At 32.5% G+C, this 22,133-nt stretch overlaps 1 protein-coding gene across 3 annotated transcripts; it reads left to right on the forward strand.

Annotated features, from left to right (window-relative positions):
- The first annotated feature begins 5,382 nt into the window (after positions 1-5,382).
- Positions 5,383-16,975, forward strand: LOC127706320 (uncharacterized). Of its 3 annotated transcripts, XM_052210846.1 has the most exons (3): positions 5,383-5,571; positions 6,878-8,247; positions 15,854-16,975. In XM_052210846.1, exons 2-3 carry the CDS (start codon positions 7,386-7,388, stop codon positions 16,195-16,197), a joined length of 1,206 nt encoding a protein of 401 aa, XP_052066806.1. In that variant the 5' UTR covers positions 5,383-5,571; positions 6,878-7,385; the 3' UTR covers positions 16,198-16,975. The 3 variants fall into 3 exon arrangements, with proteins under 3 accessions (XP_052066806.1, XP_052066803.1, XP_052066804.1); XM_052210843.1 differs by lacking the exon at positions 15,854-16,975 and having other exon boundaries at positions 5,401-5,571; positions 6,878-8,977; XM_052210844.1 differs by lacking the exon at positions 15,854-16,975 and having other exon boundaries at positions 5,401-5,571; positions 6,938-8,977.
- Positions 16,976-22,133: the final 5,158 nt, after the last annotated feature.

A 22,133-nucleotide genomic window follows, 5' to 3' on the forward strand; every position in this document is an offset into this window, starting at 1 on the left:
TGATAGTCCTAAATGAAAAGCTTTACTACAACTATCACATAAACTGAACATGAACCAAGAAACTGAGATCAAGGTCAGATAAACCAAACGAGAAATACATGTCAACCTTACAATCATTCAATACACTAAATATAGTTGACCTATTGCTTATAGTTTCTAAGAAACAAACGTAACCAATAAAACTTAACATTGACCAATGAACCATGAAAATGCGGTCAAGGTCAGATGAGCGATACCAGGCAGACATGTAAACCTTTCAATCAAGCTATGCATTTAATATAGTTGACTATTGCTTATAGTATCTAAGAAACAAACTTAACCATGAAAACTTAATATTGACTAATGAACCACCAAAATGAGGTCAAGGTCAGATGATACCTGCCAGACAGACATATACAACTTACAATCCTTCCATACAACAAATATAGTTGACCTATTGCTTATAGTTTAAGAAAAACAGACCAAAACACAAAAACTTAACACTGCGTAATGAACCGTGAAAATGAGGTCAAGGTCAAATAAAACCTGCGAGACTGACATGTACATCATAAAGTATTTCCATACACCAAATATAGTTGACCTGTTATATATAGTATTCGAAAAAAAGACCAAAACTTAAAATTTTAACTTTGACCACTGAACTATGAAAATAAGGTCAAGGTCAGGTGACACCTGCCAGTTGGACATTCACACCTTACAATTTTTTCCTTTAACGTAAATACATAGATGTTCCTCTATGTAATTGTCATTAATTCGCGGTGAATGCAGCTTTGTTGACGTTTTCAGACGTCAAAAATACGATGTCGTCAAGGTTTATTAGAGTAAAGTTTGTTTATTATGCTATGTTAACATCTACTTATTTTTTTGTTGAACAATATTTTGTAAACACCCGGTGGTAAAACTGTTGTGTGTGATTTTTCTGCCAAAATTTAATTTCATTTCATCTTCAGAATTGTCAGTCGATAGAAAAAAATGTTCCATTCCCATATTATAATATATTGCGAAGTACAATGATTACACTTTCCTTCGTGTAACATTATTCTCTTAGTTGCCACCGGACATTGTACGGATGCCTTTGTACTAACATAAGCAAAACGACGGTGACACATATGGAACAGGATCTGATTACCTACCGGATCATCTGAGATTACCGCAAGTTTTGGTGGGGTTCGTGTTGATCAGTCTTTGATTTTCTATGTCGTGTTTTGTGTACTATTGTTTATCTGTTTGGTCCTTTTCTTTTCTAGCCATGGCGTTGTCAGTTTACTTTTGACTTATGAGTTTGATTATGCCTTTGATAGCTTTTGCCTCTTTCGGATATTATTTTGTAAGCTTAGCAGTTGAGCTTGCGTTTTACACAAAGCAAAGTTGTATTCATTTTTTTTTTCATTAAACAATAGTTTTTCAATTTTGATGAATGTTTTTTCGCTTTGTTAAAATGCTCAACAGGACATAGGAAATTAAGGCTGTATTAAGGGCTATTATGGCAGAATCTATATAAATATTTATCTATCAGAACGTGTTCTTATTCTTATAAAAAAAAACGAAGGAGATGTTGTATAAGAGAGGGGCGAAAGACACCAGAGGGACAGTCAAACTCATAGATCGAAAATAAACTGACAACGCCATGGCTAAAAATGAAAAAGACAAAGAGACAAATAAAAGTACATATGACACAACATAGAGAACTAAAGACTAAGCAACACGAACCCCACCAAAAACTGAGGGTGTATTATGCCAATGCGATAATACACCATAATAGACAAAAATGACACAGAAATTAACTATAGATCACCCTACGGACATCAAACATGAGCAAAGCCCATACCGCATAGGCAGCAATAAAAGGCCCCGAAATGAACAATGTAAAACACTTCAAACGACAAAACCAACGACCGTATTAATGTAGAAAATAATAAACGAAAAGAAAATATGTAACACAACAAAACCACGAAAATCTACTGAATCACATGCTCCTGGCCTGTAACAGGCACACACATAACACAGCGGGATTAAACATTCCAGTAAACAACTATTTACTGATTCTTCTGACAGTTCTTTATACTATAATTGTACATTAAATGTTTCTTTTATTATCCAATAAGCCAGAGGAAAAGGAGAAAGATACCTACCATATATAAATGCAAAGAAATATGCTGTGTCGCTAAATATATATCTATGTGCATATGTAAAAATGGACTTAAACACACAAAAGTTGTTACAAACACCATTTAAAATCAATTACTATAATAAGTTGTCGACTGACGATTTTATTCACTAATTTATTTGGAGTTCTTGTCTTGCTGCTGATTGTTGCTCTTAGAAGTATCTATCTGTCTATTATAGATTTATTAATGATAGGCAAAAACACACAAAAAAATTTACACAATAACCATGTGAGTTCAAACCTTTCAATGAGAAGTCGTCAGACGGTGTCGAACATAAGCTTATTTGATCGTGGATTGTTGATATTAATGACTTTACAAGATTCTCTCTTTCTATTTTAGTTCGCACGACAATATGCACAAATGAACAAAAAATGAAACAATTGTCATTTATGAACAAACAACTTCTACGAATAATTGTCTTGCAGGTTCTAAATGTAAACGGTCAGTAGGAAAACTCAACATTCTGAACAATTCTGCCTCATTCGATTTTCTCTATTCATTGTGGTTTTCAAAATAAAATACATTGTACATTACCACTTTGTTCTTTTTTTAAGCAATTTCTGCCATGTTTGTCGGAAATGTTATCAGTAGATACATTTTCCATACTAGATAGAACAATGATGATTGTGGATAAATTTAGTTACATTTGACCTTTTGTTTGTGAGGGAAAGATGATTGTATAAGCATGAAGAGTACACTGACGGCAGGCGACAACGGACTACAACTAATGACGGACGCGAAGTGATTTAAAAAGCTCACTTGGCCCTTTAGGGGAGACGAGCTAAAATTTCGATTGCTGATGTATTAATTGTGAGAGCAAAAGTTAGAAGATAGAGATGTCAGTTCCTCGTAAGCAAATCTTGGGCAAGCCTCCTATTTTTCAATAAGATTGATTCGTGACAAGATGTTTTAATACGTTTAATTCGCCACTTTCTATATAAGAAAATGTCGTTACCAAGTCAGGGATATGACAGTTGTTATTCATTCGTATGGAGTGTTAAAGCTAATGGTTTTGCCTTTTTTGTCAAGGTGTTCTGTATTTTTGTTACATGTACTTTCCTTTAAAGCCACGTCAGCATTGGATACAAAGGTAATTCGAGACGTTGCCGGTCTCGCGGTATTCTTAACTTTGTTATCCATTCGTTTGATGTGTGTGTACTTTTGATTTCGTCATTTCTACGGAGTTCGATATTTTTGTTATTTTAATTTTTACACATCAAACGAATAAAAACAACTGTCATATTCCTGACTTGGTTTGGTCCTGTATTATATAGTCCGGTTTTATGTTGAACTGTTGCACCATTGTTCAAACTTAGGACGAGGTTGGCGCACCTTTAAAGTAGTTTCTCATTCTGTTTTTTTTTGTCCAAATCAGGAGCCTGTAATTCCATGGAGGTCGTGTTTTGCTGTATATCATGTTTGCTTTTGTTAATTATTTTGTACATAAAGCTGGCTGTTAGTTCTATTCTTTGACTTGTTGTACATTTGTTATTCACGGGCCTTCTATAGCTGTCTATAGATATTACTTATTGTTGAAGGCCGAACGGTGACTTATAGCCGTTAATTCATGTGTCCTTTTGATCTCTTGTTGATAGTTGTCTCATTGGCAATCAAACCACATCTTTTTATTTTCATTTGGTACAGGCATTTCCTTATGTGGAAAATGTAGAATTATGACATATATTTATAAATTAGAGTACTGACATATACTTAAAACAAGAAGCCTCAGTTGCCTAGTGAATACATTTCGAACTTCTGTATAATTAGCCCACAAACACTGAAATTGTGAGTTGGCATTCCGCACATGGCAACAAGGCAAGTGCATTCTACTTCATTCCTTATTGACTAAGATTGTCAGTTTTCTCACCGCAGGTCAATGTATAACTTAAAACCATAAAACAATTGTGTTTACATGTAACTTATTTATAGAAAGAAATCTCATAGAATTTAGATGGACTTACAACACATGTACTTCCTGGTATTAGATCTTTGGTAACGGATGATAACTTATTATCCATAATATGTTTATAAAACAGGTACTAGTGATTGATTGATTGATTGTTGTTGTCTTAACGCCACTTTGTAGCACCGCATTTAGGCTATTTCGGGGCGGTAAGTTTTTATTTGTGGAGGAAGCTGGAGTGCCCGGAGAAAGCCACCGACCTTCGATAGGAAAACTGACAATCCTAGTCAATTAAGATTGGAGTCAAGTGCACCTGTCAAGTGCACCTGCAAGAGCGGGGTTCGAACTCAAAACCTCAGTGTTGACTGGATAGTGATTACAGTAGTAACTACTTAGACTACTCGGCCACCGAGGCCCCTAACAGGTACTAGCAAAATAGAAACAAATGTCATGGTGAGAAAAAAGAAACAGACATTTCAAATCTACATAATTGATTAATTGGTTGATTGATTAATTAGTTGAAAGATGATTTATTCATTCCTTAACAGACAGGACAAAAATAACACTAAACATAGTTTGCTGCACTAAAATATACCATCAACAGATATGGTTATTAGGATTTCTGCATGAACTCTTTCGACAAGGTAAATGCAGTTCTCTACATTATTGTTCGTGAGTAAATTATTAAGTAATGCAATTGCTTCCGCCGAAGATTCAAATATAGAAAACATTTGGGTTTTTTTTTTTTTTTTTTGGTGTGCAGAAATTCGAGTATAAGTTTACACAACCACACAAAAAATACATATATATATATATATACATTGATTTAAGTACGAAACACAAATCTATTACTTGCCCGCAAAAGTCTTAGAAAATATACAGTTACAAAATTATAGTCGTCTGTTTTCCAATACAAATAACAGAAAATTGGTGCCAGTGGCATCGCCCCTTCCACATAAAAAAAAAACAATTTTGAGCCGTTTAAGTATCATAAAAGTTGTAATGTATTTGATTTTTAACTTGTTTTTACTATATGATAATAATTGTGTACAGATGCAGAATTAAGAGATCTTGTATTTATTTTTGAAAAAAAAATCAAAAACGGCTTTTTCTGGGAGTTCCACCGAACCATTCTTTGAATCCATAAGTAGTTTTAATTTTGTGAGTTATATCGCATACCTTTAACGTCGTTTAAAAGGCAAAATATGGTGTCAATTTCAAGTTAATGGTTTGATGATTTTATATTTTATAAATGTTCTGTTAAATCGTCAGAAAATACGGTTAAGCATACGATTTTGCTACCTTTTAAAGACATCCTTGGCCTACTATAGGGTCATGGTGAAATTACTAATTATATATATCTTTGTCTTTTTGAGAACCTTTTGTAAACAGGTTTAAACCTATGATAAAGGTGGATTGAATGCGTACAGATTTAAATTATTTGATAGGAAAATTACTTAAAATGGCCTCATTTTCTGAAACAGCTATCCGACACATCTGGTAAGTTTAATGTGGTTTTCTTATTTTCTTTTTTTTCATTTATTGCGGTAGTATAGCTTGAAAAAAGTGTTATTCTTAAATTAGTATAAAATTCAATCAATTATACATGCTTAAAAAAAAGGTCTGAAATGCAACAACTGCCGTTACACATTTTATTGATTCTATCGCTACAATTGCTGACTCTGCACCTTTTATAATGTGCCAAGAATTGCGTAAATGTACAATTGTGAAAAATGCATCATAATTAACAAAATAAATTTCAATAAAACAATAAAATCCGATATAGTGAAAGAGCAAGCATTTAGGCAGCTCATGATCTGATTAATATTTGTTTGCCATGTCAATCCATATATTTATAGAAAACACAAGTAGTATGATCAATAAATTTTCGGATTGCGGACTATTCCTTAACGTGACTTTGTGACTGAGTACACATTTTTCTTTGTGAATGCAAAATGTAACAAAAACACATGGTTCTCATTCGAATTCTTTGTCAAATCTCACTGAAACTAGATGTAGAGTATGCGTTCATCTACTGAAATAGCAGTCTTAAAGACAACCAACGATCTGTTCAATCTGTACACTATCAACCCTTTGGTGGTCTTTAGTTTTTCTATTCGTGTTTTTTTTGGAAGGTTGTTAATTTTTTCGTTTTATCTGTCTTATATTGCCTGATTTTCTATGTATTTGGCCTTTAAAATAATATTTTGTAAATGACTAAGTTCAATTTGCATAAGTACATTAATTTGATCAATGTCTAAGTTACTGTAGTAAATAAACATTTTGTGAACTTTAAATGTTTGGAAGAAGAAAATATCTATATAAATATTTGATTAGCTGATAAATTGTACAGAATACTTAATTATCCTACGCAGCATCCAATTTGTATTACAAGATGTGCGAGCCGGGGCTGATCGGGTTTATTTCATTGTTTTTCAATGCTTGTATTAGTCAATGCTACATTACTCTATTGGTTAACCTTTTGGATCGCATCCATGATGGCATAAGGTCAGAGGTTTTATAGAAAATATGAATTCAACTCTCTCAGGTAAAGTTGAATACATAGATTTAGCTTTTCTGTTTAAGGGACATCGAAGGTCGTTTCATCATAAAGCTTCTCACGTATACATTTGTGGCGTTCATATTTTTGGTTTGAACGTTCTTGGTGATATAAAACAAAAATAGCACCTCCAAATTGAGAGTGTTCATTTCATTTTCATATTTTGTTGAAAATTTGTCCTAAAGTGTCTACTGCGATTTATTTGTTATTTCGATATGATCTTAGATGTATTCTTTTTGTCTACAGAAACTTTAACATGACTTCCAGAGTTGTGTGTGGTATATGTTATCATGATATTATTATCAGAGATGCAAGGCAGTGGTGTGCAAATTGTGAAGAAGGACTTTGTGAGGACTGTGAAATAGTACATAGATCTACCAAAAATACCAGAACCCACAACATCATTTCCATTATTGATTATCAACAAATAAAGGATGTGCTGGTAAGTCATTCATGCGAGGAACATGGGATAATTTACGATTTGTACTGTCCTACACACGAAAACGCTATATGTGTCGCCTGCGTTGATCAGCATAAATCCTGTTCTGAAGTCATTCCACTATTCGAAGCTGTTGTAAATATAAAAGAGTCTACTGCATTTACGGACTTAGAAGATACGATAAATGGAGCGCTACAGAATAGTAAAAAAAATATAGATATTAAGTCATCTTCTGAAGAATTCGATAAACAAGAGGAAAATATTAAGAAAAACATACAGGAAATGCGATAAATATTAAATAAACATTTAAATGATATGGAGCAGAACTTGATCTCAGATTTCTCAACGAAATCTGGATCTTGTAAAACTTCATACGCAAATACAATTAAGCAACTTATCTCAACGGACGACAAGTTAGAAAAGTTAAAAAACAAGACCGAAAGCCTGAAACGAATTGCGTCAGATGAGCAAATATTTCTAGGAACACGAGAAATATGCAAAGTTGTTGAACAAGAGATTAATTCCATGAAAACCATATTTAATGCCGCAAAGTCATATGAAATAAACCTTGAACTTGATTCTGACATTTTTTCAACATTTTTAGACAATGTTAGTCAGCTAGGTAGCATATCAATTAAAGAAAACAATGCCAATTTGCAGTTTAAGGAAATAAAATTAAATCAAGCCCAAATGCAAGTTTCTCTGCCACTCGTTAATGTCGTACAGGAACTGCAATTGATAGAAAAGTTAAAATTGGAAAAAACTAGCTTGAAGATTGTCGTTACCGGTTGTATTTTGTTAGTAAACGGAGATATGCTTATTGCCGATCATTGGGATGCAAACATAGTATTGAAACCTTATGAATCTGGTAGTTACTATAACTACATTAAAATTCGTGGATTACCTTATGATTTAACAATGATAGATCCTGACCATATTGCTATTACATATGGAAGTTCTGGTACTAATATACTGGATGTTATTAACCTTAGTTCAGGTGCTGTAGAAAAGGAGATTCAAACTCAACAATTTGCAAAGAAACATTCTACAATAGAAGACTGTTTCGGAATATCTTACTGGGACAATAAAATTTATGTGATGGTTGAAAAGGTTGGAATAGTCGTGCTCGACACATCAGGCAAAGCCTTAGATACCATATCAATAGATACTGAAAAAGGTCGGAAAGTCGTCGTCTTTAATGACAGGATATACTATACTAACAGAAAAAAGAACACTATTCATTGTCTGAATACAGTAGGTCAAGAAATGTGGGTCTATCGAGATAAATCTATTGTTGAACCCTGTGGTTTAGCTGTAGCTAGCAACCTTGACGTGTTTGTATCATGCAGCAAATCTAACAATGTAATACTTATAAGATGCGATGGAAAAGTTAGCAAGATCGTATTGCAGAAAAGAGACAATCTAGTTAAACCTAAAGCAATACATTTCAATAGAGAAAGGAGAGAACTATTAGTATGCAATGAAAGCAACCAGCATGCTGCAGTTTACAAAGTAATATAGAGTATTTAAAACATTAAATTTCATCAATTTGATTCTTTTAACATTGTTTCCTTTATCGTAAAAACATAGATGTTCTTTAATGTGATTGTCGTTAATTCGCGATAAATGCAACTTTTATATTGTTTTCTGACGTCAACAATACGATGTGGTCAACGTTTGTCAAATTAAAGAAGGTTGACACAATATTGAAGAAAAGAGGACTTGACGCAAAGCATTGTTTATTAGGCTATATAAACATCTAGATTTCTTTTTAGAATGGTCTGTATATTAATGCGAAAAGAGATTTTTTTTAATGATATGCATTGCAAAATATATAAAGACCATGTAAATGTACAAATGATGTATGTAAATGTATATGTTTTATCTATAAAAGAGTAACTACTATTGTTCATGTTATAAGAAAGACCAGTAAGTGGAATTACGAATTTTAGTGCAATAACATTGTGTATAGGCAAATTATCATTATTGAAATAAATGACACATAGAAAGAACATCAGGAAGCCCATATTATAACAATCACACTGTGTGTTTAATCTAGTAAGCGTTTAAAAAATTTTTGTAGTTACATGATATATAACCGGTAATTGATATTTTCTAAATGATCGAGGAGATTACTTTATCTTGTTTATCATTTTGCTAGATTTAATGTGAATGGACCTTCAATACTGTTTTATAATTTTGATATTAAATGCTTTAGAATAACTGGAGATCCTTTATTGTTTGATTTTTATTTGTTGTGGCAGAATTGTTTAAAATTGTTGGCAATAAATGTTTTTGACAATTGAAGACATGATACAAATTTATTTAGATTAAACTCCTCAATCTATTTTCAAACATATCTCTACGCCTTACATTTAAATTTTCAAAAAAGGCTTGACAATTTTTTCAATCGATAATATTTAACTGTCATAATATATCTAACTAATTGTATAGACAAATTTTCGCATGAGATACCAGGTTGAAATATGAATCATAATATATAAGATTTGCTAACGATACATAAACAAATATGTACAATGTACTTTCCTTTTAAATAATCGACATAATAACTACATGTATTCCCTCTGTGACACGTTAGCATACAATGTCATCTTACATAGTTATGTCATATCAGGGAAATCTGAGAAAGGACTGATACTTTGTATCACATTCGAATGTTTGCAACTGAACAACTGAAAACAAGAGAATCAATCATGTTAGAGCATTCTACTGCATATCATTACTTGGCTTTGACTTGAGTATATTTTAGATATAAATATTCGGGCTTTAATTTATTATCTGATACAAGTATTTCAAAATGACGTTTCTATAATATTTTAGTCAAAATGCCATGATTGCATTTCACAACAAGAGATGATAATGAGATAAATGAAAAGCGTTCCGCTGTCCCTTCCTTTCCGTTGGCTCATATCTTATATGTGTATGGGCAGTAACTCGATAACATTAATTTCGTTTTTTTTTCAAACTTTTTAAGTTCACTGGCAAATCACATCTTTCCTGTGGTATCCTTTATGTATCAATACATGTAAAGATTTTAAAAAGGATCTGTTTTGAACACCAAATCCTATAAAACAAGATTAAGAACATAAACTTTAAGAAATAGCTAACACTAGCATCATTTTCTGCAGAGGCACCAACATGTAGTCTGTGTATTCATGGTTCATTGGTTGTCGTTTGTTGATGTGGTTCATAAGTATTTCTTGTTTTTTATATTGATTAGACCGTTGGTTTTCCTATGTGAATGGTTTTACACCAGTCATTTTGGAGCCCTTTATAGCTTGCTGTTAGGTGTGAGCCAAGTCTCCGTGTTGGATATCGTACTTTGACCTATAATGGTTTACTTTTACATACTGTGACTTGGATGGAGAGTTGTCTCATTGGCACTCATACAACATCTTCTAATATCTATTAACACTAGCTTATCAAAAGTTGTTCGTTCTCTAACATACTGCAAATAATGCTAGCACATATATAAATGATATAAGCAGTACACATAAGATATTCATAATTTCAACTAGCACCTCTAAATGTGTTGGAATAACTGGAGATACGATTTTGTTAAATTTCTATTTGTTGTGGCAGAATTCGTTAACTTGGTTTGTAACTTAAGATATGATACCCATTCAAAAAGATTACAGCCGATTGCATTGAGTGTGTTTACCTAATCTAATAATGACTTCACGGTTCAGCTAGCAAGCAAGCTAGCCAAATATATTACCATTATCTACACACTCAATGCAATCGGCTGTAAAAGAGGGACGAAAGATACCAGAGGGACAGTCAAACTCATAGATCGAAAACAAACTGACTACGCCATGGCCAAAAATGAAAAGACGCAAATTATCAGACTGGTACCTTTGATAACTATTTACTGACCATTGATGTTGTGTTAAAGTCTTCAAGGTCAGGGAAAGAGTATAAACGGCAACCAAAAGGTTAACTTAAAGCAGGTCAGATAAATGCTGTCAGACAGACATATACACCACCTTACAATTAGTATAGTTAACCTATCACTTATTGTTTACGATGATTGAAAAACATATAAATAAAAAACATTGACCAATGAACAATAAAAATGAGGTCAAGGTCAGATGATATCTGTCATCAAATATATAAATCTTATAGTCATTCCATACATCAATTATAGTTGACTTATTTCTTATAGTACTTGAAACAGACCAAAACACAACAAGAGTGCACACGCTGAAATGTCTCGCACGTTTTACTAACCATTGCTTTTATGTTGATAGTCCTAAATGAAAAGCTTTACTACAACTGTCACATTAACCGAACATGAACCAAGAAAATGAAATCAAGGTCAGATAAATCAAACCAGAAATACATGTCAACCTTACAATCATTCAATACACTAAATATATTTGACTTATTGTTTATAGTTTCTAAGAAACAGACTTAACCAATAAAACTAAACATTGACCATGAAAATGAGATCAAGGTAAGATAAACGATGCCAGGCAGACATGTAAACCTTTCAATCAATCTTTGTATTAAATATAGTTGACCTATTGCTTATAGTATCTAAGAAACAAACTTAATTATGAAAACTTAATATTGACCAATGAACCACCAAAATGAGGTCAAGGTCAGATGATACATGCCAGACAGACATATACAGCTTACAATCCTTCCATACAACAACTGTAGTTAACCTACTACTTATAGTTTAAGAAAAACAAACCAAAACACAAAAATTTAACACTGAGTAATGAACCGTGAAAATGAGGTCAAGGTCAAATAAAACCTGCGAGACTGACATGTACATCATAAAGTATTTCAATACACCAAATATAGTTGACCTTTTGTATATAGTATTAGAAAAAAGAGCAAAACTTAAAAAAATCACTTTGACCACTGAACAATGAAAATGAGGTCAAGGTCAGATAACACCTGCCAGTTGGACATGCACACCTTACAATGTTTTCCTTTAGCGTAAATACATAGATGTTCCTCTATGTAATTGTCATTAATTCGCGGTAAATGCAGCTTTGTTGACGTTTACTGACGTCAACAATACGATGTCGTCTAGATTTATCAGAGTAAGTATTGTTTATTATGCTAATGTTCAACATCTACGTTTATTTTTTTGTTGAACATTATTTTGTAAACATCCGTTGGTAAAACTGTTGTTTGTAATTTTTCTGCCAAACTTTAATTTCATTTCATCTTTCGAATTGTCAGTCGAAAGAAAACAATGTTCCATTCCCATATTATAATATATCACGAAGTACAATGATTACACTTTCCTTCGTGTAACATTATTCTCTTAGTTGCCGTCGGACATTGTACGGATGCCTTTGTACTAAGATAAGCAAAACGACGGTGACACATATGGAACAGGATATGATTACCCAACGGATTATCTGAGATCACCGCAAGTTTTGGTGGGGTTCGTGATGATCAGTCTTTGATTTTCTATGTTGTGTTTTGTGTACTATTATTTATCTCTTGGTCCTTTTCTTTTTTAGCCATGGCGTTGTCAGTTTATTTTTGACCTATGAGTTTGAATATGCCTTTGGTAGATTTTGCCTCTTTCGGATATTATAGTGTAAGCTTAGCAATTGAGCTTGCGCTTGACACAAAGCAAAGTTGTATTCAATTTTAATTTCCATTAAACAATAGTTTTCCAATTTTGATTAATGTTGTTTCGTTTTGTTAAAATGCTCAACAGGACTTGCATTGGAAATGAAGGCTGTATTAAGGGCTATTATGGCAAAAGTTTAAAAGGCAAAATATGATATCAATTTCAAGCTAATGGTTTGATGATTTTATATTTTATAGATGTTCTGTTAAATCGTCAGAAAATACGGTTAAGCATACATATGTTCTCACTTTTAAAGACATTCTTGGCCTATTTTAGGGTCATGGTGAAATTACAAATAACATATATTTTTGTCTTTTTGAGAACCTTTTGTAAACAGGTTTAAACCTATGACAAAGGTGGATTGAATGCGTACAGGTTTAAATTATTTAAAAGGAAAATTACTTAAAATGGCCTCATTTTCTGAAACAGCTATACGGCACATCCGGTAAGTTTAATGTGGTTTTCTTATTTTCTTTTTTTTTTTTTTTTTTCATTTATTGCAGTAGTTTAGCTTGAAAAAAGTGTTATTCTTAAATTAGTATAAAATTCAATCAAATATACATGCTTAAAAAAAGGCCTCAAATGCAACAACTGCCGTTACACATTTTATTGATTCTATCGCTACAATTGCTTACTGCGCCTTTTATAATGTGCGAAGAATTGATTAAATGTACAATTGTGAATAATGCATCATAATTAACAAAATAAATTTCAATAAAACAATAAAATCCGATAAAGTGAAAGAGCAAGCATTTAGGCAACTCATGATCTGTTTAATATTTGTTTGCCAGGTCAACCCATATATTTGTAGAAAACACAAGTAGTATGATCAATAAATGTTCGGATTGCGGACTATTCCTTAAGGTGACTTTGTGACTGAGTACACATTTTTCTTTGTGAATGCAAAATGTAACAAAAACACAAGGTTCTCATTCGAATTCTTTGTCAAATCTCACTGAAACTAGATGTAGACTATGCGTTCATCTACTGAAATAGCAGTCTTAAAGACAACCAACGATCTGTTCAATCTCTACAATATCAACCCTTATGTGGTCTTTTGTTTTTCTATTCGTGTTTTTTGGGATTGTTTTTTTTTTTCTGTCTTATATTGCCAGATATTCTATGTATTTGGCCCTAAGAATATTATTTTGTAAATGACTAAGTTCAATTTGCATAAGTACATTAATTTGATGTCTAAGTTACTGTTGTAAATAAACTTTTTGTGAACTTTAAATATTTTGAAGAAGAAAATATCTATATAAATATTTGATTAGCTAATACATTGTACCGAATACTTAATTATCCCTCGCAACATTCAATTTGTATTACAAGATGTGCGAGCCGGGGCTGATCCGTTTTAATTTCATTGTTTGTCAATGCTTGTATTAGTCAATGCTACATTTTTGTATCTTTCAACTTTATGAACTAGTACTTTACTCTATTGGTTAACCTTTTGGATCGCATCCATGATGGCATCAGGTCAGAGGTTTTATAGAAAATATGAATTCAATTCTCTCAGGTAAAGTTGAATACATGGATTTAGCTTTTCTGTTTAAGGGACATCGAAGGTCGTTTCATCATAAAGCTTCTCACGTGTCAGTAACGTTTACATTTGTGGCTTTCATATTTTGGGTTTGGACGTTCTTGGTGATATAAAACAAAAATAGCACCTCCAAATTGAGAGTGTTCATTTCATTTTCATATTTAGTTGAAAATTTGTCCTAAAGTGTCTACTACGAATTGTCTGTATTTCAATATGACCTAAGATGTTTATTTTTTGGTCTACACAAACGTTAACATGACTTCCACGATTTTGTGTGGTATATGTCATTATGAGGATACCATCAAAGATGCAAGACAGTGGTGTACAAATTGTGAAGACGGACTTTGTGAGGACTGTGAAATAGTACATGGATCTACCAAAAATACCAGAACCCACAACATCATTTCCATTATTGATTATCAACAAATAAAGGATGTGCTGGTAAGCCATTCATGCGAGCAACATGGGATAAGTTACGATTTGTACTGTCCTACAAACGACAACGCTATATGTATCGCCTGCGTTGATCAGCATAAATCCTGTTCTGAAGTCATTCCACTATTCGAAGCTGTTGTAAATATAAAAGAGTCTACTGCATTTACGACTTAGAAGATACGATAAATGGAGCGCTACAGAATAGTAAAAAAAATATTATAGATATTAAGTCATCTTTTGAAGCATTCGATAAACAAGAGGAAAATGTTAAGAAATACATTCAGGAAATGCGAGAAATATTAAATAAACATTTAAATGATATGGAGCAGAACTTGATCTCAGATTTCTCAACGAAATCTGGATCTTGTAAAACTGCATACGCAAATACAATTAGGCAACTTATCTCAACGGATGACAAGTTAGCAAAGTTAAAAAACAAGACCGAAAGCTTGAAACGAATTGCGTCAGATGAGCAAATATTTCTAGGAACGCGAGAAATATGCAAAGTTGTTGAACAAGAGATTAATTCCATGAAAACCATATTTAATGCCGCAAAGTCATATGAAATAAACTTTGAACTTGATTCTGACATTTTTTCAACATTTTTAGCCAATGTTAGTCACCTAGGCAGCATATCAATTAAAGAAAACAATGCCAATTTGCAGTTTAAGGAAATAAAATTAAATCAAGCCCAAATGCAAGTTTATCTGCCACTCGTTAATGTCGTACAGGAACTGCAATTGATAGAAAAGTTGAAATTGGAAAAAACTAGCTTAAAGATTGTCGTTACCGGTTGTATTTTGTTAGTAAACGGAGATATGCTTATTGCCGATCATTGGGATACAAACATAGTATTGAAACCTTATTAATCAGGTAGTTACTATAACTACATTAAAATTCGTGGATTACCTTATGATTTAACAATGATAGATCCTGACCATATTGCTTTTACATATGGAAGTTCTGGTACTAATATACTGGATGTTATAAAGCTTAGTTCAGGTGCTGTAGAAAAGGAGATTCAAACTTAACAATTTGCTAAGAAACATTCTACAACAGCAGATTGTTTCGGAATATCTTACTGGGACAATAAAATTTATGTAATGGTTGAAAACGTTCGAATAGTCGTGCTCGACACATCAGGCAAAGCCTTAGATACCATATCAATAGATACTGACAAAGGTCGGAAAGTCGTCGTTTTTAAAGACAGGATATACTATACGAACAGAAAAAAGAACACTATTAACTGTTTGAATACAGAGGGTCAAGAAATTTGGGTCTATCGAGATAAATCTATTCTCGAACCTTGTGGGTTAGCTGTAGCTAGCAACCTTGACGTGTTTGTATCATGCAGCAAATCTAACAATGTTATACTTATAAGATGCGATGGAAAAGATAGCAAGATCGTATTGCGGAATGGAGACAATCTAGTTAAACCTAAAGCAATACATTTCAATAGAGAAAGGAGAGAACTATTAGTATGCAATAAAAGCAACCAGAATGTTGCAGTTTACAAAGTAATATAGAGTATCTAAAACATTAAATTTCATCAATTTTATTCTTTTTACATTGTTTCCTTTATCGTTAAAACATAGATGTGCTTTAATGTGATTGTCGTTAATTCGCGATAAATGCAACTTTTATATTGTTTTCTGACGTCAACAATACGATGTGGTCAAAGTTTATCAAATTAAAGAAGGTTGACACAATATTGAAGAAAAGAGGACTTGACGCAAAGCATTGTTTGTTAGGCTATATAAACATCTAGATTTCTTTTTGCAATGGTCTGTATAATAATGCAAAAAGAGATTTGTTTAATGATATCCATTGCAAAATATATAAAGACCATGTACATGTACAAATGCATATGTTTTCTATATGTTATCTATAAAAGAGTAACTACTATTGTTCATGTTATAAGAAAGACCAGCAAGTGGAATTACGAATGTTAGTGCAATAACATTGTGTATAGGTATGTTATCATTATTGAAATAAATGACACATAGAGAGAACATCAGGAAGCCCATATTATAACAATCACACGTGTGTTTAATCTAGTTAGCGTTTTAAACATTTTTGTAGTTGCATAATATATACCCGGTAAATGATATTTCTAACCGATAGAGGAGTTACTTTATCTTGTTTATCATTTTGCTAGTTTTAATGTGATTGGACCTTCAATATTCTTTTATAATTTTGATTTTAAATGCTTTAGAATAACTGGAGATCCTTTTTTGTTTAATGTTTATTTGTTGTGGCAGAATTGTTTAAAATTGTTGGCAATAAATGTTTTTGACAATTGAAGACATGATACAAATTCATTTAGATTAAACTCCTCAATCTATTTTGAAACATATATCTACGCCTAACATTTAAATTTAAAAAAAAGGCTTGACAATTATTTTCAATCGATAATACTAAACTGTCATAATATGTTATCTAACTAATTGTATAGAACATTTTTCGCATGAGATACCAGGTTGAAATATGAGTCATAATATATAAGATTTGTTAACGATACATAAACAAATATGTAAAATGTACATTCCTTTTAAATGATCGACAAAATAAGTACATGTATTCCCTCTGCGACACGTTAGCATACAATGTCAACTTACATAGTTGTGTCACATTAGGGAAATCAGAGAAAGGACTGATACTTTGTGTCACATTCGAATGTTTTCAACTGAACAACTGAAAACAAGCAAATCAATCATGTTAGAGCATTTTACTGCATAAAATTACTTGGCTTTGACTTGAGTACATTTTAGATACAATGTACTAATATGCTAGCTTTAATGTATTATCTGATACAAGTATTTCATAATGACGTTTCAATAATATATTAGCCAAAACGCCATAATGGCATTTCACAACAAGATATGATAATGAGATAAGTGAAAAGCGTTCAATTGTCCCTTCCTTTTCGTTGGCTCATATCTTAAGTGGGTATGAGCAGTAACTCGATAACATTAATTTGGTGGGTTTTTTTCAAACTTTTTTAAGTTAACTGGCAAAACACATCTTTCCTGTAGTGTCCTTTATGTAGCAATACATGTAAAGATTTTAAAAAGGATCTGTTTTGAACACCAAATCCTATAAACATGATGAAGAACATAAACTTTAAGAAACAGCTAACACTAGCATTATTTTCTGCAGAGGCACCAACATGTAGTCTGTGTATTCATGGTTCAGTGGTTGTCGTTTGTTGATGTGGTTCATAAGTATTTCTTGTTTTTTATGTAGATTAGACCGTTGGTTTTCCTATGTGAATGGTTTTACACCAGTCATTTTGGAGCCCTTTATAGCTTGCTGTTAGGTGTGAGCCAAGTCTCCGTGTTAGATACCATACTTTGACCTATAATGGTTTACTTTAACATACTGTGACTTGGATGGGGAGTTGTCTCATTGGCACTCATACTACATCTTCTTATATCTATTAACAATAGCTTATCAAATAGTTGTTCGTTCTCTAACATACTGCAAATTTTGCTAGCACATATACAAATGATATAAGCAGTACACATAAGATATTCATAATTTCAACTAACACCTCTTAATGTGTTGGAATAACTGCAGATACGATTTTGTTAAATTTCTATTTGTTGTGGCAGAATTCGTTAACTTTGTCACCAGCCCAGTAGTCAGCACTTCGGTGTTGACATGAATATCAATAATATGGTCATTTGTTTAAAAAATTTCCCGTTACAAAACTTTGAATTTTTCGAAAAACTAAGGATTTTCTTATCCCAGGAATAGACTGCCTTAGCCGTATTTGGCACAACTGTTTGGAATTTTGGGTCCTCAATGCTCTTCAGCTTTGTAGTTGTTTGGTTTTATAACTATTTTGATCTGAAAGTCACTGATGAGTCTTGTGTAGACGAAACGCGCGTCTGGCGTACTAAATTATAATCCTGGTACGTTTGATAACTATTAGCAATTTAAGATATGATACACATTCAAAAAGATTACAGCCGATTATAATGAGTGTGTTTATCTAACCTAATAATGTCTTCACGGTTCAGCTAGCAAGCAAGCTAACCAGATATATAACCTTTCTCTACACACTCAATGCAATCGGCTGTAAACTCCGCAATCTATTTTGAAACATATCTCTACATCTTACATTACATAAAGGCTTGACATGTATTTGCAATCGATAATATTTAACTGTTATCTAACTTATTGTATAGAAAACTTTTGACATGAGATACCAGGTTGAAATATATTATATTTCCACCTGGTATCTCATGTGAAACGATTTCTATACAATCAGTTTATAGATGTCATAAAACTTAACAATTTAACTTAACCTTGCTCTGATGTAATAAATAATAAACTTATGAATTTTGATGAGTTTTTTCATCATATTGTTTTGATTTTGATATATATTTTGATAAATTCAAAGGCAAATAAAAAAAAACAATGTAAAAAATATAACCCCGTAGGAATAATCAATAGGCGTTAAGTGCACACGCTGAAATGTCTCAACTGATTATACTTTCTTATCCTTGTTTGGCTTTCTTACTATTTTGATCTGAGCGTCACTGATAAGTCTTATGTAGACGAAACGCGCGTCTGGTGTATCAAATTATAAGATTGGTACCTTTGATAACTATTTACTGACCATTGATGTTGTGTTAAAAGTCTTCAAGGTCAGGGAAAGAGTATAAACGGCAACCAAAGGGTTTAACTAAAAGCATAACTGAAAAGCAGGCCAAATAAATGCTGTCAGACAGATATATACACCACCTAACAATTAGTATAGTTTACCTATCACTTATTGTTTATGATGATTTAAAAACATATAAATAGAATAACATTGACCAATGAACCATGAAAATGAGGTCAAGGTCAGATGATATCTGCCATAAAAAATATACATCTTATAGTCATTCCATACATCAAATACAGTTGACCTATATCTTATAGTACTTGAAACAGAGCAAAACACAACAAGAGTGCACACGCTGAAATGTCTCGCCTTCATTACTAACCATTGATATTATGTTGATAGTCCTAAATGAAAAGCCTTACTACAACTACCACATAAACTGAACATGAACCAAGAAAATGAGATCAAGGTCAGATAAACAAAACGAGAACTATATGTCAACCGTACAATCATTCAATACACTAAATATCGTTGACTTATTGCTTATAGTTTCTAAGAAATAGACTGAACCATAAAAACTAAACATTGACAAAGGGACCATGAAAATGAGGTCAAGGTCGTATGAACGATGCCAGGCAGACATGTAAACCTTTCAATCAATATATGTATTAAATTATAGCTGACCTATTGCTTATAGTAACTAAGAAACAAACTCAACCATGAAAACTTAATACTGTGGATTCATTAATATTCGTTGGATACTAACTTTCGTGGATTTCGTTGGTACAGGGGAACCACGAATTTAAATGTTCAACGAATTACAAATGTATGCAGACTTTGCCAAAACTACGAACTTAAATTTCCTCTAATATGCAAGTTTTCCTCAATCCACGAAAATTGGTACCAACGGAAAAAAAATGAATCCACAGTATTGACCAATGAAACACCACCAAAATGAGGTCAAGGTCAGATGATATCTGAAAGACAGACATATACAGCTTACAATCCTTCCACACAACAAATATAGTTGACCTATTGCTTATAGTTTTAGAAAAACAGACCGAAACACAAAAAATGAACACTGAGCAAAGAATAGTTATCAACGGTACCAGGATTATAATTTAATACGCCAGACGCTCGTTTCGTCTACACAAGACTCATCAGTGACGCTCAGAACAAAATAGTTATTAAGCCAAACAAGTACAAGTTGAAAAGCATAATGAACCTTGAAAATGAGGTAAAGGTCAAATAAAACCTGCCAGACTGACATGTATATCATAAAGTATTTCCATACACCAAATATAGTTGACCTATTGTATATAGTTTTAGAAAAAAATGCCAAAACTTAAAAATCTTACTTTGACCACTGAACCATCAAAATGAGGTCAAGGTCAGATGAAACCTGCCAGTTGGATATGCACACCTTACATTTTTTTCATTTAACGTAAATACATAGATATTCCTCTATGTAATTGTCATTAATTCGCGGTAAATGCAGTCAAGGTTTGGCAAAGTGAAGTATTGTTTATTATGCTATATTAACATCTACGTTTATTTTTTGTTGTTGAACATTATTTTGTAAACACCCGTTGGTAAAACTGTTGTTTGTGATTTATCTGCCAAAATTTAATTTCATTTCATCTTCAGAATTGTCAGTCGAAAGAAAAAAAAAGGTTCCATTCCCGTATTATAATATATCGCGAAGTACAATGATTACACTTTCCTTCGTGTAACATTATTCTCGTAGTTGCCACTGGACATTGTATGGATGTCTTTGTACTAAGATAAGCAAAACGACGGTGACACACATGGAACAGGATCTGATTACCCACCGGATCATCTGAGATCACCGCAAGTTTTGGTGGGTTTCGTTTTGATCAGTCTTTGATTTTCTATGTTGTATTTTGTGTACTTTTATGTATCTGTTGGTCCTTTTCTTCTTAAGCCATGGCGCTGTCAGTTGATTTTTGACTTATGAGTTTGGATATGCCTTTGATAGCTTTTGCCTCTTTCGGATATTAGTGTGTAAGCTTAGCAGTTGAGCTTGCGTTTTACACATTGCAAAGGTGTATTCAATTATTTTTTTTATTAAACAATAGTTTTCTAATTTTGATGAATGTTGTTTCGTTTTGTAAAAATTCTCAACAGAACTTGCACTGGAAACGAAGACAGTATTTATGTCTATTATGGCAGAATCTATATAATTATTTATTTATCAGAACGTTTTCTTATTCCTATAAAAAAAAATATGAAATGTTGTATAAGAGAGGGGTGAAAGATATCAGAGGGACAGTCAAACTCATAGATAAAAAATAAACTGACAACGCCATGGCTAAAAATGAAACAGACAAACAGACAAATAATAGTGCACATGACACAACATAGGAAACTAAAGACTAAGCAACACGAACCCCACCAAAAACTTGGGGTGTATATTGACAATGCGATAACTCTCCATAATAGACATATGACACAGAAATTAACAACTATAGGTCACCCTACGGACATAAAATATGAGCAGAGCCCATACCGCATAGGCAGCAATAAAAGGCCTCAAAATGAACAATGTAAAACAACAAAACCAATGACCTTATTAATGTACAAAATAATAAACGAAATGCAAATTTGTAACACAACAACAAACGACAATCTACTGAATCACATGCTCATGACCTGGGACAGGCACACACAGAACACAGCGTGGTTAAACATGCCAATAAAAAACTATTCACTGATTATTCTTACAGTTCTTTATACTATAATTTTGCATTAAATGTTTCCTTTATTCTCCAATAAGCCAGAGGAAAAGGAGAAAGATACCTACCACATATAAATGCATATAAATAT

The sequence above is a fragment of the Mytilus californianus genome, unplaced genomic scaffold (genome assembly GCF_021869535.1).
Source record: "Mytilus californianus isolate M0D057914Y unplaced genomic scaffold, xbMytCali1.0.p SCAF_6, whole genome shotgun sequence".
Taxonomy (NCBI): Eukaryota; Metazoa; Mollusca; class Bivalvia; order Mytilida; family Mytilidae; genus Mytilus; species Mytilus californianus.

Bases quoted from the DNA above. Each gene is read 5' to 3' on its own strand.
- LOC127706320 (XM_052210846.1), top strand. From the start codon at position 7,386: ATGGAGCAGAACTTGATCTCAGATTTCTCAACGAAATCTGGATCTTGT. The intron at 8,248-15,853 runs GTCGGAAAGTCG...ATACTGACAAAG, and splicing joins ATCAATAGATACTGAAAAAG to GTCGGAAAGTCGTCGTTTTT.